The following is a 16,658-nucleotide window of genomic DNA, read 5'->3' on the forward strand; positions in this document are numbered from 1 at the left end:
ATAAGTTCTCCGACACCCTTTACTGCTGTGCTCGCTCTGTGGCAGGGTTTGGCATCCACCTGCAGAACGGCCATCCCTGTGCGCTGACCTTGCTTTTCGTTTGATCGCTGACCTCCTTTAGTCATCTGCCTGAGGTCAGGATGGGGCATCCAAGCCAGGCTCCTGCCAACTAGGGCCGAGGTCCAGACCCAACCTGCCCCGTGTGCTGGGAGGGAATGTTTTCCCCTGTCCCAGGCCTCCTGCTGAGGTGCACCACATATTGGCACAATAGCTTGGTCTTCATTTCCTAGATATAGAAATGGAGACTTAGGGAACAAAATCGTGTGTCTGGGTTCAGATGTCCTCATGACCCCAGGGACCGTTCCCGGGCAGAGGGTGGACCCATAATGTGCGGCCACTAGGCTCCTTCTGCTCCTGGTGCCACTGTGCATGACAGTCATTTTAAGCTAAAGTGAAGGGGTCTTCTTTTTAATTTTTTTTTTTTTTACTTTTATTTTTGGTGCTGGGATTGAACTCATAGGTGCTCCCAGAGCCACGTCTACAACTAATTTTTTTTTTTTTTTAATTTTGAGACAAGGTCTCACTAAGTTGCTGAGGCTGGCCTTGAACTTGAGGTCCTCCTGCCTTGGCCTCCCGAGCTGCTGGGATTATAGGCATGGGCCACTGCACCCGGCAAGGGTGCTCATATTTCACACGACCAAAACCCTTCCTCATCCCCTGCCAATGCTTTACATGTCTTGATGGCACCAATTCTCTCCTCAAACATTACCCTTTCACCCCTAGGTGTACCTCCTCCTCCTCCAACTGACCAAATGAGGGTGAGGGCGGAACAGCACCACCCTCTTTATCACGGCCACAATGTGATGATGTGTTCCGAGAAAGAGAAGAGAAGGGGCATCTGCAGATGTGGAGAGCCGCCCAGAGAGGTGCCCAGTACGCCCAGATGTGGAACCACCACAGGACAAAAGCCTCGGGAAGGCTCCCCAGAGCTCATGGCACACCGTGCGCGACACCACAACGACCCCTCAGCGTGTCGTGCAAGCCCAGCCAAAACAAGGTCCCTCCACAAGTTCCCCAACTCTCCTGGCCCACGTGAATGCCCTGATGACTGACAGGGAGAGCCAGGGGTTGACCCCAGGGCTTCCAGGTCCCCATTCCACACATGCGCTCTGAAGTATTGAAAACGAGGTGCACACCAGAGTCCACACCTTTCTCAGCCCTTCTTCCTCTGGACTCACCCTCAACAGCCTCTTGGCCTCACTAGCGTGCAGGCCACACATGCAGACACGATGGCCTACAGAGGACATGCACCTGGGCGAGCCTCACCTCCGAGTTTATACTCTGCCTTTCTGCTCCTCCTCCTCTGGTCACTCTCACCCCTACCCTGCCACATTTTCTTCCTTGTCCTGAATCTCAGGGTGCTTAAAAATCAGGAACCACCCACGTTAGGCTATTCTAGAGCTGCATCCTGAAAGCTGATCCCTGGAGCAGCACTGTCACCCTGGGTGGGGAGGGATGTTAACAATGCAGAGCCTCAGCCCCTCCTTGCACCTGCTGAACCTGGTGGAGCAGCCTGGGTTCAGCAAGCCCTCCAAGGGTCTGCTGTTGGCTTAAGTTGGAAACCACTGTTTTAGAGGGTGCTACTACGTCCACATTCCTTCCTTTCATTTTCTCCCTTGATGATTCCTACTTTTTAAAAATGAGAGCCTACACCTGTAATCCCAGCAGCTCAGGAGGCTGAGGCAGGAGGATCAGGAGTTCAAAGCCAGCCTCAGCAACTCAGTGAGACCTGCCTCCAAAGAAAATACAAAATAGGGCTGGGGGGCTGGGGATGTGGCTCAAGCGGTAACGCACTTGCCTGGCATGCGTGCGGCCCGGGTTCGATCCTCAGCACCACATACAAAGATGTTGTGTCCACCAAAAACTAAAAAAATAAATAAATAAATATTTAAAAAAAAACAAAAACAAAATAGGGCTGGGGATGTGCCTCAGTGGTCGAGTGCCTCTGAGTTCAGTCCCCAGTACCCACCCCCCAAATGTTGTGTTGGGTGTTATAATTGTACACAGCAGGGGGTCCAACCTAACGTGTTTGGACCTGTATACACGGGATCCAGCACCCTCCTTCCTTTCCCTTCCCCTCCCCCCGGGATCCCTCCTGAATCCCACTCCTTTGCTCTACTCCTTTCCCTTCCATTCCCACGATATTCCTTTTTTAAAAATTCCTGTTTGTTCTCTTTAGCTTTTGCATATGAAGGACAATCCCCACCCGTGACTCCTGGCCTGGCTGTTTCTCTGGGTGCTGTCCTTCTGTTCACCAGCACATGCCATCCTTTCTCTCTTCTTAAGGCTGGGTAAAACTCCACTGTTCTGGTGTAGATAGGAGGTGACCCCCAGAGGCTGGTGTGTGAGGCAGTGCGAGAGTGTCCAGCCTTTGCCTGACCGGGCATCCATCCTGTGATGGGATTTCCTCTTTCCTCTTCCTTGCCCTCTGCCATGATGTCTGCCTCCCCTCTGGCCCAGAGGAACAGAATCAGCCATCTATGGACCGAGACTTCTGAAACTGCAAACCTCAATACACTCCCCCCCATAATTTTGTCAGGATCAAGTTTTCTTTCCCACTCATCTGCTGACAGACTCCCGGGCTGTTCCCAACTTGGCTGTTGGGCGTGGAACACTGTAGCGCGTGGGACAAACGCCAAGGAGTGGGCTCCCTGGGTGGTTCGGTTCTCAGTGCTTTGAGGAATCTCCTTAGCACCAGGTACTCTGCGGGGTGCTAGCCCTCATTTCTCAACATTGGGATCCTGGATGTAGTCAATGTTCAGCCTTAACTCCTGACAGACCCCTAGATGAGACGACTTGCTCACACCCTCACAACACACCTACGAGACAAGCATGACCCCTCAGACCCCAAGCCTTCAGTGTGGACACCTAAGACACGAGGATGACCTTGTAAGGGAAAAGCCATCGCTATTTAACAGCAGAAAACAAATTTGACAGCACTGTAAGATTTCTAGTTTTCTGTAGCCTTCTGGACATTTGTAATATCACAAAGAGTTTTTAAAAACCCGAGTGTGCCAGGAGGTGAATAGGGAACCTGGTACCTTTGAACAAGCAGGTGTTTAAAGAAGCAAAGATCTGTGAAAGCAAAACGAAAGAGAATACACAAAGAAAAAGAAATGGAGGTGACCTTGGCGGCCAGGGACATTTTCAAGGGGAAGCGCGGCAGCCACAACGAGGCTGTGGGTCTATAGGGTTTTAGCAGAGTCAGGTCTTTGGGAGGAGGTAGCTACTCTTGATGGGCTTTGGGTGGGCAGGGGGATGTGGGCTGAGTCATAGCAGGAGATTTTTTAGCTGCAGCAGGAGGGAGTCCTTGAGCAACCAGAGGAAGGATGATAGATAAGGGACAATGTGAGGGTTCAGAGTCCCCAGTTTCCTTTTTCCCTGGAGGGCTGTGAGTTTCCACCTCTTTAATTTGATAACTCGAGCCATAGGATTTATGCCACGAACCCCCATGAGGTACAGGTGCAGGGACAGGAGATGAAGCAGGGAACCAGGTGAGATCCGGAAGTTTCAGACATTATTCCCAGGGGAACAGCCCCCCAGGAAAACCTTTCATCTTCTCCTGGTACAGCTTATCAAAGGCTTCGGCTTGGGCCACCGTGAAGTGATTCTTCCAGTCCCCACAGGTGCCTGGTAAACACAAAGCAGAGACTCAGATGAGAGCTACCCACAGGTCTGACCCCAGCACATCTCCCTGATGTGTCTTGCCATCACCTGGGAAGGACACTGGGGTAACAGCAGAGCGTCCAGGGCTCACCGGGGAGCCGCCTGACCATCACACCCTTTCATACTTTACCCACCTGGAAATGATTTCCTGCCTTCCCTCTCGTCTCTCCTGGCCCAGCCCACACACTATGCGCCCTTAATGATGGCGGCCACATCTTCTGAAACATCTGGAACCTCTCTGCTTCTCACTTCTGCCATTTCCACCACCTTTGGTCAAGCCCACGGCATTTCCGACCTGGATGACCGCAGTAGATTGTGAGAGGTCCCTGGGCTCTGACTGCTCACCTTTGCGAGTTCTCCCCAGCACGGCAGCCACTGTGATCTCTCCCCAGGTCCAGGGATCCAGCCCCTTCCTGCTCCATCTCTCCCAACCTGGGTGTGACTCTAGGTGACGGGTCCCTTGTGGTTTCCCTCGCCGTCCCTTGTGACTCTCCACTTGCCTGTCACCTGGTTCTCTGGCTCAGCCTCACACGTGACAGGCTTCCCTCTCCTCAGCCGCATGTCTCCACCCTCCTCCTCGGGGCTCTCCTAGCAGAGACTCACGTCTCGTCATCCCATCCGTTGGCCTCATTCAAGTCTCGACTCCAAGGCAACCTTCCAAGTGAGGTCTCTCATCACCAGTTTAGAGTCGTTGGTCTCCATCCTTATTTACTCACAGCAGTGATCAAGATGGACCTGCTCTGCCTGCGGCTCGTGTGTGCATATGGTATGGATTTCTAACATCTCAGGAAATCAACATTCTTAAAAAAATGCCCAAGACTTCGTGTTTCAAAGAGTGACAGACATATTGTATATACTCAATAAATAATGACTGAAGGGATTTATGGAAAAACAAGGAGTGTATTAACAATGTGGCCATTTTACAAGTGAGAAAACAAAGTCCTGGGTGGGCAGCCCAGCAAGAAAGCGATGGACGCAGAAACTACGTCCCCCATGTTGATGTGATCCTCCTGCCTTGGCCTCCCAAGTCACTGGGATCACAGGTGTGCACAACGACACCCAGCTTGAGGAAAGGGATTTTTATAACAAGAAATGATGTGCTTGGGATGGACGACCTTCTTCTCAGGACTACCGTGCTTTTATTATCATTTTTGCTCCATGGGCCCCAGTTACCATCTAACAAGAAGGTGCGTGGCTGTGGCAGTGACTCACAAGTTCTCTCTGAGTTGGGGGAGAAGTGCAGGGGGGCGGGGGCTTGCTCTGGAGCTGGGGCAGAGGCTTCCTGGCCCAGGAGGGCCCTGCAGCAGGCCCTGTGGCAGGCGGGGTGCCTCAGGGGAGGGGAACACCTGTGTCTCTGCCTCCCTCTTTTGTCTGTTTCCACTAAAGGTCAAGTTCTTTTCCAATGGTCCAGTCGCTATTAGGGTTGTATTTTTTCATACTTTCTTTAAAAATTCCAAAAAATCAGAAAATTTTGAAATTTCTAATTCACATTAATCTCATTCATAATTAATTGACTCCCACAGAGCAACTGCACGTATCTACGATGTCCCTACAACGTGCCACGACCAGAACCAGGGCCCCGGCATGTCTACGCCTCAGACTAGGTCACCAGTCCGTGTGGGCGCCTTCAACTTACTATTAGCTGTTTGGAAAGGCCTATGTACTTACAGCGTCCAGGGTTTCCTCTCTTACCAAGGTCACTACTCCCTCTACGTCTACCTTCCTCAGTGGCTCTGACAAAGATTAGCCTCAGGGAGGTCTCTACCAGTGGGATTAGCTCTTGGGTCTCCACTGCCCTACACACACACACACACACATGCATGCACACACACGCAAGAACATACATGCAAGCACACACAGGCACACATGCATACACACGCACAAACACACATGCATGCAACACTCACATGCACACTTGCATAGGCACACACGCACATGCACACACACATGAACACACATGCATGCACACATGCACATGCACACACGCACATGCACACACATGGCTGCACACACACACGCATGCACACAGTGAAATGTTGGGATCCAGATGATTGGCCTAGTCTTCACCTTGCACGCCCATGGTTGGTCATCGCTGGTGGCTAGGCAGCCTCGTGGCTTGTGCCACGGGAAGGACCATGCACAAGAGGGGAAGCCACCTCTCCTCCAGGACCAGAGGGAGCTTGGAGGGCGGCTCTCTCCAGGAGCATCCCGATTCCTCCTGAGGGCAGGGCCTCTCCCACTGTCACCTCTGACAGGTTCCTGCCCCTCCCAATGTTGTCACCCTGGTGCTAAGCTCATGACACGTGGCCACGGGGGGACATTTCAGCCATATCCAAACCACAGCGTTCTGCCCTGGCCCTCAAGGCTTGCCTGTCCTCCCCACAGGCCTGAAGTCCCAACGGTCCAGCACACTCAAGAGTTCAAGTTCAAGGCTTCATCTAAGACTCAGGCCAACGTCTTTCAGGTGTGAACTCCATTTCCCTGCTTCTGGCGTCCCTGGCTTGCTTCCTGTGGCTCCTGTGGTGACAGAGGTCACAGAATGACAGGAGCAGACCCCTGGGGCCTCTCTCAGCAGTGGAGGTGGGGTCTGGAATTTGGTGGCCTCAGAAAAGAAGATTTTTCATGGCCACAGAACATCTCTCCCTTCTGCTGGTGGCACCCAGGAGGAAGGAACAGTGTCAGCCTGCCCCAGAGGCCACCAAATTGGGAATCGAGTGGGTAAATCCGCATAAATATGGGGTAGACGCCTCAGTGGTTTTACTATATTTTTTTGAGCTCCCGGTTGGTGCTATGTTCTGAATGTGGATTGATGCCCCAAACTCAGACAGGAGTCTAATCCTGGAAGTTAAACTCAGGGTATTAAGAGGGACAAGTGCAGCTGGCCGTGTACAAAGGCGTGACCTTGGGAAGTGATCTGTTTAGGTCACTAGAGTCATGGGTCCTGATGGATCCCTGTGGCTTTTCAACCCCCCCTTCTTCATTTTTATGGCACTGGGGATTGAACCGTGGGTCACTCTACCACTGAGCTTCACCCCAGTCCTTTTTATTGAGACAGGGTCTGGCTAAGTTGCTGAGGCTGGCCTCTAACTGGGGATCCTCCTGCCTCGTCCTCCCAGGTAGCTGGGATTACAGACATGCACCACAGTGCCCGGCCTCTTATGGCTTTGTAAGGAGGGGAAGAGAGAGCACACAGAGATACAGGAGCACTCTCCTCAGGATGAGTGGCAGCCCAGGGGCCCCTCACCAGTGCCCATGCCATGCTCTTGGCTTATTGTACTTCTGGAACTGTGAGCCCACATAAACCCTTTTCATTTTAAAGTAGTCTGCCTTGGGGATTTTGATACAGTAATGAAAAGCTGACTAATACAACTGGATAAGCAAGAAAGAGGCCTGTGCAGGAGTTCAAGGGAGATGGGGGCAAGGGTGGGGTTGCAGGTGATGGCATCATCACCCACCACCACTGATTCCATTTTGTAAGATTCCTGGGGACCTCTGAAGCACAATCCAGACTTTTCTAGACACCAATGGCAGGATCAAATACACCACTAGTGGGGGGGGGGGCGCTCCCTGCTCAGCCCTGGTGTCCAAAATGTGGCTTCACTGCCCCCTTCTTCTGAAGGGGAGGCTGGGCGAGGCAGAAAGGAGGCCTGAAGCCTTCAGCTGGGGGCCGCGCTGCTCAGACAGCACTTTATGCTGAGGACGGGGATGGAGGTGTAAGGAGAAGGTCAAGTGTGCAGTGTGTGGCAGGTGACTGCAGTGTGGCATGCAGGGGAAGCCCAGCGGGGAGGCCACCAGGATCCAGGTGAGGAGCAGCAGTGTGGCTGTGGAAGGGATGGCTAGTGGATACTGTTATTTAACAAGGGCGACGAGACACCTGCCATGGGACAAGAGCCATCCCAATACCTGGGGACCAACCATGAGCTCTGGAGGTGCTGGGGTTGTAGTGTGAGGCTCAGGGATAAGGAACTAAATAGGCGCCTGTTGGTGAAAGGACCAAGGAAGGGAGCAAATAGATATGAGTGGAGCTGGGGGTGGATGTTGCCTTGATAGGAAGGAAAGATCCCCGACTGGTGACAACACAGGGCTCCATGGAGGTTCTGGGACTTGGTTTCGAGTTAGATAAGGGAAGGTGGCCAGGGGCATGAGGCAGGGGTGGCCAAGAGAGGACACTGTGTGGTCAGGGTGGAGCTGGGCTTCAGAGGAGGCTGGTTCTGCTGCTTGATCAGGAAGAATGGGAGGCGGCGAGTTCGGGGTGTGGGGAAGATGTGCTCAGGGGTGGACACAGGGCTTCGGTGCCTGTGGCGCCCCCTGGTGGACACATGGACTTAAGTGCCTGTGGCGCCCCCTAGTGGACACACGGCCTTAGGTGCCTGTGGTGCCCCCTGGTGGCCACATGGGCTTCGGTGCCTGTGGTGCTCCCTAGGGAGCTGTCTTGGGGCTGTGGAAGCTTCCGAGGCCCTCGCAGTGGGGATGTGGGCTTTTCACACAGCGTGAAGAGACACTGCAAAACTGAAAGCACCAAACCTCTGCTCCCAGAGAGCACAGAGCTCCCAAAGCCGCTCAGACTTTTGTTCTTGGTACCAAGGATTGAACCTGGGGCGCCTAATCACTGGGCCACACCCCCAGCCCCGTTTTAATATTTTAAAATTCTGAGACAGTTCTCACCAAGTTAGCCTCACCGAGTTGCTTAGGGCCTGAGTTGGTGAGGCTGGCCTTGAACTTGCAATCCTCCTGCCTCAGCCTCCTGAGCCACTGCGATCACAGGTGTGTGCTACTTCTCCCGGATTACTCAGCAAATTGTGAAGCAGAAAGGAAAAGAGGACAAAGGGAGCTTTGAAAAGAAACGGCTTTTCCAAAGAATGCTGGAAGGTCAGGATTTCATTTTTCAGGAAGACAAGGACAAGCTGACTTTCAGAAAGTCCCAAATCAGGGAGAGCTGAGAGAAGAGCGTGAGAAGAGGGTCAGTGCCAGGAACTCAGGGGAGGACAGCCAGGCGGTTCCCCACGGGCAGCGGGAGGGCTGGGCTGTGCTGGTGGGCAGCAGAGCAGGAACCTGGGCAGGTCTGGTTTCGGGGGTGATGGGCGGTGCATCCACAGGAGGCGAGATACAGGGCCGCGGGTTGGGGCCAAGAGAGGTCTGAATGGGGACCCTGTGCACCCCAGCTTCTGTGCATGGAGGACACTCACCATTTCCTTGGATGAACTGTTCAAAGAACTGTTCCAGTGAGTCTGGGATCTTAGCAAAGTTTGTCCTGCTCCAGAAAAAATAGCCAGACACAAGAGCATCTCTGGGATTTCTGATGATATAAATCACCTTAAATGGAAACAGGAGAGAATGAACAGTTGATACTGTCATTTCCACCTTTTTTGATCTTTACCTTTATTTATTTATTTGGGTACCAGGGATTGAACTCAGGGGTGCTTAACCACGGAGCCACATCCCCAGCACCCCCCTGTTTGGTTTTTATTTCGAGACAGGGTCTCACTGAGTTGCTTAGTGTCTCACTAAGTTGCTGAGGAGGGCTTTGAACTGGCGATCCTCCTACCTCAGCCTCCTGAGCTGCTGGGGTTACAGGTGTGCACTAACACGCCCAGATTTTACCTTTAATCTTGAGCTTTAATTTGCATTAAATGTCTCCTAAATATGAATGAAATATTTTCGTGTGTGTCTGGAAATTTAACACAGCGGTGTGCTGAGTGAAGCTACCTGCCATTTTTATCTTTATTTTGAGACAGGGTCTCCCTAGATTGCAGAGGCCGCCTTAAACCTGCAGTCTTCCTGCCTCTGTCCTGGGTTGCTGGGCTCACCAGTGTGTGCTCCCGTGCCTGGCTGATTGGATGATCTCAGTGACCACAGTCATTAAAGGGACATGCAGGTTAAGGTTCCTAGGAAATATCATGGTGGCCGGATGGACAAAGGCAAGAGGAACCCCTGGTACATTCCTTCTCACCATGAGAAGTCTGTGTGCTTTAAGGATCACCAACGGGGTGATGGATAAGTCATGGCATATTTATAGACACATACAATGTACAGTCGTTCCCCACCCACGACACACATTCCATTGGGCGAATGAATCCAGATACCTAGGTGCTCACAGCCTGAGTCCATGTGCGGGAATAAAGAACAACCAGAACTAGTCCACACCTGGGCGCCGTGTGCACTCCTGCAGTCCCTGTGGCTTGGGGGCTTTAGGTAGGAAGATCTTAAGTTTGAAGCCAGTCCCACCAATGTAGCATGGCCTGAAGCAACTTAGCAAGACCCTGTCTCCAAATAAAAAATAAAAAGGGCTGTGGATGTGGCTCAGTGGTTAAGTGCCCTTGGGTTCAATCTCTGGCAGAAAAACACAGCAAAACAAAACTAATTTACAGCTGTAACTAAGCATGGTATTTGCCTTTGTGGGTGGGCACTGACTGAGTGGGCATGAGGGAACTTTCTGGAATGGTAGAACTTTCTGGAACAATGCTCATCTGGAAGATGGTTACTTGCTGCAACAGTAGACTTTCTGGAACAGTAGAAGTGTTCTCATCCTATCAGGAAGATAGTAACCCAGTTGTGTACGTATCATCCAGACAATTATTTTTGTAGATGGACATGGTGCCTTTATTTTTATGTGGTGCTGAGGATGGAACCCAGTGCCTCACATGTTAGGCAAGTGCTCTACCACTGAGCCCCAGCCCCAGACCTGAGATAGTGTTTGAGATTCACTCACACACACACAAACACACACACACACCCCACACACACACTCGGGCAGGATCACTTGGAGTTTGAATATCAGAATTTTGCTTTCCGTTTTGCACCAACTCTCCTGTGCATTATTCAGGGCCTCCGTTTCCCAGCCAGTGATTTATTTGCCAGACTCACATAGACACCTGCAGTTAGTTGTAAGGGGACAAATTCATTGTTGCTGCATCCACATGACATTTCCAAGAGAGGAGATGACGATGAGGATGATTTTCATGCTGGGGATTTCCCTCAAGAGCACTGACCCACATCCCCTTCCTTTTAATTTATTTATTTATTTATTTAAATTTTTTAATATTTATTTTTCAAGTATCGGCGGACACAACACTTTTGTTTGTATGTGGTGCATGAGGATCGAACCCAGGCCGCACGCATGCCAGGCAAGTGCACTACCACTTGAGCCACATCCCCAGCCCCTAATTTTTTTATTTTGAGATAAGTTCTCACTGAGTTGCTTAGGGCCTTGCTAGATCACTGAGACTGGCCTTGAATTTGTGATCCTCCTGCCTCGGCCTCCCAAGCCGCTGAGATTACAGCTGAGAGTCACTGTGCCCGGCCAACAGAGGAGATTCTGAGGTGATGTTTCCAGATGTAGTTTAAGTATAGAAATTAAAAAAAAAATCATACACAAATGAATACCTTCCAGCAAACTGTTTCCAAAAACAGCACGCAGTGGCTGGGACCCTGGCTCTCCCTGGTCCTTCTGATCAGCTCTAAGCCCCAGGGAGGCTCACGCGCTGGTGGACTCAGGCCCCTGCTCTGTGCAGCAGGTGGCCATCCTTAGAGAGAGTGGCCAGGCCTCCAGAGCCACCTGGGCTCCCGCAGCTGATATGACCAGCTGACTTCACTATGAGGCAGGAGACTTACTATTCCTCTGTTAGGGCAGCAAAAGTGGGGCAATCTAGTACATAATGCAGCTGTAAATGTAAGGTTGTACCTAAAATGTCATTTTCTAAGATTCGGTTTTTGTCCTTTTACACCAAGCTTTTTTTTTTTTTTTTGTACCAGGGATTGAACCCAGAGGGACTTAACCCTGAGCCACATCCCCAGCCCTTTTTTACATTTGATTTAGACACAGGGTCTGGCTGAGTTGCTTAGGCCCTCACTAAGTTGCTGAAGCTGGCTTTGAACTCTTGATCCTCCTGCCTCAGCCTCCTGAGCTCTGGGGTTACAGACGTGAGCCACTGCACCTGGCTCCACCTTAACTCAGGCTCCAATAACCTGTGGGCCCTCCAGTCCTTGTCCTCAAGCATGGTTCTAGGTGTGGCAACATGGGCCTCACCGGATGCCCGCGGGTCCCAGTCCCTCTCTTCCTGCCCAATGAGAAGGCACCCCCAGCAGGATCTCTGGGGCTTTGGGGGCAGGTTAAAGTCTAAGAGGCATTTGTCAAGCATTTCTACAGCATCAGGCACTGACCTTGCCCTTGGAAGTGAAGAAGGACTTGGGGAAGAGGTGGAAAGGAAGGTGGGAGGTGAAGAAGCGCGGGCCCTCCCAGTCTCTGTCTAACTGCTCGGTGTCCCTTCTCTCTATCCAGGGTGAGCGCTTCCAGAAGGGCACTGATTGAACCCACTTGGGGTCCCCGCGTGAGTGAATCAGGCAGAGAATTTCCATCAACCATAGGGTTCCTGGAAAAGAGGGAAAAGTGACGTTCACTCCTTTCAGTGTGACCTTTGAAGTAAAAATTATGGTAAAATAGATGAGCTTTCTGTGATAACCATTTAACATTTTTATGTATTGACTTATTTTTTGCAGTATTAGGAATTTCACCCAGAGACGCTATACCGCGGAGCCCCATTCCCAGCCGTCTTTATTTTTTCACTTTGAGACAGGTCCTTGTTGGGTTGGTGGTGCAGCCTGTAATCCCAGCAGCTCAGGAGGCTGAGGCAGAAGGATGGCAAGTTTGAGGCCAGCCTTAGCAAATCAGAGAATCCCTAAGCAACTTAGTAAGAGCCTATCTCAAAATATCCTGGGCATGTAGCTCAGTGGTCAAGTTCCCCTGGTTACAATCCCCAGTATCTAAAAACAAAACTACAAACAAACAACCCCCCCCCAATCAAAGAATAAAAAATAAAAAAGCAAACAAAACAAGACAAAGACCCTCCCCTCATTCCCTCAAAAAAAAAACCAAAACCCTGGAGATAGATTCTCACTAAGTTGCCTGGGACTTGTGATCCTCCTGCCTCAGCCTCCTGAGTGGCTGGGATTCCAGGCATGTGCCGCTGCGCCTGGCTCATGACCACTTGAAAGCATGCGCTCCATAGTGTTGTCCATTCCCAAAGTTGCTCAGCCAAGGTCCTGAGCGTTCTCATCTTGGAAAATGGAAACTCTGCTCATGAAGCAGCAGCTCCCCCACCTCTTCTCTTGCCCCTGTACCACCATCCTGTTCTCTGTTGTCATGGACTTGACCACACTAGGGCCTTGCTAGATCACTGAGTTTGCATTTTATGGCACTCGTCCTTCTGTGCTGAACTTATTTCATTTAGCTCGATGCCCTCAAGACTCATCTCCTGGGACACACGACAGAATTTTCTTCCTTTCCAAGGCTGACAACTAAAATCGTCCATGTTTCACTCAACCACATTTTGTTTGGGCTCTTTTCTGAGATCCTTTTAATATGTTCCCACTGCCCTTGACTTTCCAACCCGTACCCCTTCCAAGGCCATTGGCCTCAAAGCTCGCCCAGTTTGCAATTCTCCTGCCCCCAGTCCCCTCCCGTAGATGTGTAATGCGCGTCCTGCTGTCATCCCAGCAGCTCAGGAGGCTGAGGCAAGAGGAATGCAGCTTGAGGCCAGGCTCAGCAACTTTGAGACCCCGTATGGAAACAAAATATAAAACAATATTTTATCTTTAAAAATACAAAAGCCAGGCACAGTGGTGCATGCCTATCATCCCAGTGAATCAGGAGGCCCAGGCAGGAGTATCACAAGTTCAAAGCCAGCCTCAGCAATTTAGCAAGGCCCTAAGAAACTCAGTGAGACCCTGTCTCTAAATAAAAAATAAAAATGTTTGGGGATGTGGTTCAGTGCTCAAGCACCCCTGCATTCAATCCCTGGTACCAAAAATAAAATAAAACAAAAATCGAAGAGGTTGGCCTTGTTTTTCTTGATTTGTTGGGTTTGGTTGACACTAGGTTTGGGATTCTGCATGTGCGCCAAGTGTGTGTGTGTGTGTGTGTGTGTGTGTGTGTGTGTGTGTTTGGGTGCCTTGCTGGGGACAGAATCCAGGATTTCCCAGATGGTAACAAGTGCTCATGAGCTACTTCCCCAGTCCATATTGTTTTATTTCATTTTTATTAGGAGACAGTTTTGCTAAATTGCCCCTGGTGACCTTGAACTCCTGACCCTCCTGCCTCTGACTCAAAAAGCTGGTGCTTTGCACCACTGCACAGGCCAGAGGAGCCATCTATTTTTGGGAGGGGTGTACTGAGTATTGAACCCCGGGGTGCTCAACCTCTGGGCCACATCCCCAGCCCTTTTGAGTATCTTATTTGGAGACCAGGTTTCCCTGAGTTGCAAAGGGTCTTGCAGAGCTGCTGAGGCTGGCTTTGAGCTCACAGTCCTCCAGCCTCAGCCTCCTGAGTTCAGAGATTACAGGCATGCCACTGCACCTGGCCACAGTGTCCATCTTTGAGGGCCAGGACTTTGTTTTCATGGTCACCACTTTGTTCCCAGCAGGTCCATGAAGTGTGGAAAGGGGTGAGGCAAGGAGCAGTGGCAGTTTCTGTGCTGGGACTGAAGTGGGGACTCCAGCAGCTAGGCAGACACTCTACGTGGGTGGTGTCTCCAGCCTTGGGTGGGGCGTATCCCAGGCAGGACACTGAGCAGCAGTATTAGGTAAGGAGACAGACCTGTCCTAAGAATCTGTAAACGTTTCATGTCATTTTGAACTTGGCTGAGTTATTTTGAGGTCCCTGGTCTGTGACCCGCCTCATCAGTCCCCCTTCATCCGAGGCCAGGAGGGATGAGGTCTGCCGGCATGGTGATGAACCCAGCCTAATTCCCTCCTAGATTGGGAGTCACCTCTTCACAAAAGTTAATTTCTCTTTTAGTGTTGTAAGGGTCCAGCAAAGCGTCAGAGAAAGAGACCACCAAGAGACCACTCATGCAATTGGCAGAAGGGGATTTATTGATCCAGCATGCTGGGGCTCCGTGCCCACTCAAGAAGGGAGAACAGCCCAGAGCCCAGAGCAGGGGTTGTGCAATGCTTAAGTACACTTTTTGGGGAGGGCGGGACTTTACATATATCACAGTCTCCTTTAACAAATCATCATACACCGCAGGAAAATCAAACAACAACTCTGAGACATGATTAGTACATTCATTGGCGGGAACAGGTCAGGCTGGAGTGATAGGTCATTCCTAAGGAGGGGGTTACATTCAAACTGATTGGTCCAGGCCCTGCGATGCCTACATGCAAGATCGCACAGGGCCCTAGTATATTAATCAACTAAATGGCCAGTAGGGCTTTGTCTTAACTGCCTCAGGAATTTCAGGTTTTGCATGTAGCATAGGAACTTAACAATACCTAGTCCTTCACTTTTTAACTCAGGCCTTGCAGCTTAGAAACTTTACAATGCCCGGTCTTTTATGCTTTAACTTTTACACTTTAACTTCAATTTCTTTTACCCTTACATTCCCCACTCCTTTTTCTGACTACTTTTAATCTTAAAAGTAATGAATCACAATTATTAAAGGGTTTCACATTTCATGAGTTGTTTTGTGTTCCCTGGAATCATTTTCTGCAGGGCCTCCATTTTAGATTTCACTCGGTATTAGACCCCGATTTATCTAACTACACTGACTAGCTAACTTTAAATCTGTCTTCATTCCCCCGCCTCTAATTTGAGAACTCCTTACTGCTGTAAGGAAGGGGGGTGAAGAGGATCTTTCTGGCTTCTTCAGGCTGAAAAGGGATGGTGTGGGGCAAGCAGTTTGGAGTCCCCCTTTGAAATCGGGTCTATCGAGTGGTCCATGATAAAAGTCCAATTGAGAAGTAATAGGCTGGAGGGCCATTTGAGTGATGGGTGGTCTATAAGAGAAACAAGAATTCATTAGTTCTGGAACCAGATTGATGCAGCAATAAATGCCATAGCACAGGAATATGCTAATGAGTATAATGGCCAAGGCAAAGACTAACAATCTTTTCTGCCAGGAAGTACCAAGAACCAGGAGCTAAGATATTGTTTCATGACAAAGTTGCTGAGTACATGGCTTCTATCTGAGCATGTAAATCTTTAAGGATATTTGTCACATTGCCAGAAATGTCAGGGATGTAAACACAACAATTAACATTTAGGTTTACAGATGTCCTTTCCCTTAAGATATAGTCTAATAATTTAATGTCATCTGATCTTGTAAAATCCTTTTTACTATTATGACCTCTGTGTCTAATAGAGAAACCTTTAATTCTGTTACTAGGGCTGGATAACCATTCTAGCAAACATTAAGCCTACCTGCATAGGTTAGGAATAAAGGCCTTAAACTAAAAACTACTCTGGCAGTTCCTTTTAATAGTTATCAGGCATTCCTGTCTGAGAATCTCTTTTGCAGCCTCCAGTTTACTTATTCTTGGAAATTACATTTAAATAACTATTATTATCATTTAAAATGCCCAGGAACAGCTGTGTTTTGGCTTTGACTGTCTTTGCTAAGTGTTTAAGATGAAGCAAGTCAAATTGACTTTTGTTTCCATCTATTGTTAACAGTCAGCTGAGTTTCCCTGGGAGTCCTCGGGGAACTTAAAGCAGCTTCTCAGTTCTGCTAGTGCCATTTACGTTAGGATGGGTCCAGGCCTTGCTTGACCATGTGGCTTCCCTCGGAAGCATCGGGGATGTCTCCCCTTTCTGATGACCCTCCTCTTCACAGCAAATGCACCGATTGGCTTTCTGTCCTCCACTGGTCTCATTAATCTCCCTGCTCAGGAGGTTATGTGGCCTAGAGTTGCAGAGCCCTTTGGAGAAGTCCCCTATTCCCTGATTCAGACTGACTCAGAGGGCAAGAGCCAAATTTTTAATTTTAAAACTTAATCTTAAACATCCAGCAAATAAGTTACAGCCTTATATTAAGAGCACTGGGCTTTAATGTCTCTCTCTCTATCCTGTAGGTGATAACTCCTTATCTTAAGTTGACCCCAGGTTGTGAGTTCTTAAAGCAGTACCTCTACAAAACATTAACAAGCTCTGGATACAA

At 49.9% G+C, this 16,658-nt stretch overlaps 1 protein-coding gene across 1 annotated transcript; it reads right to left on the reverse strand.

Annotated features, from left to right (window-relative positions):
- Positions 1–3,002: 3,002 nt before the first annotated feature.
- LOC124100134 (bile salt sulfotransferase 2) lies at positions 3,003–12,210 on the reverse strand. Its single transcript, XM_058583014.1, has 3 exons — positions 11,887–12,210; positions 8,655–9,039; positions 3,003–3,711 (listed from the first exon to the last, which is right to left on the reverse strand). The coding sequence occupies exons 1-3, from the start codon at positions 12,193–12,195 to the stop codon at positions 3,578–3,580; spliced, it is 828 nt and encodes a 275-aa protein (XP_058438997.1). The 5' UTR covers positions 12,196–12,210; the 3' UTR covers positions 3,003–3,577.
- Between the last annotated feature and the right edge of the window lie 4,448 nt (positions 12,211–16,658).

This window comes from Marmota monax, unplaced genomic scaffold (assembly GCF_021218885.2).
Source record: "Marmota monax isolate L192 unplaced genomic scaffold, Marmota_monax_Labrador192_F-V1.1 WCK01_AAM20220418_F8-fsc00149, whole genome shotgun sequence".
NCBI lineage: Eukaryota > Metazoa > Chordata > Mammalia > Rodentia > Sciuridae > Marmota > Marmota monax.

Bases quoted from the DNA above. Each gene is read 5' to 3' on its own strand.
- LOC124100134 (XM_058583014.1), bottom strand. From the start codon at position 12,195: ATGTTAAATGGTTATCACAGAAAGCTCATCTATTTTACCATAATTTTT. The intron at 9,040-11,886 runs GTCAGTGCCTGA...TTTCCATTTAAG, and splicing joins TCTTCACTTCCAAGGGCAAG to GTGATTTATATCATCAGAAA. The intron at 3,712-8,654 runs GATTTGGGACTT...CTCTCATCTGAG, and splicing joins CTCTTCTCTCAGCTCTCCCT to TCTCTGCTTTGTGTTTACCA.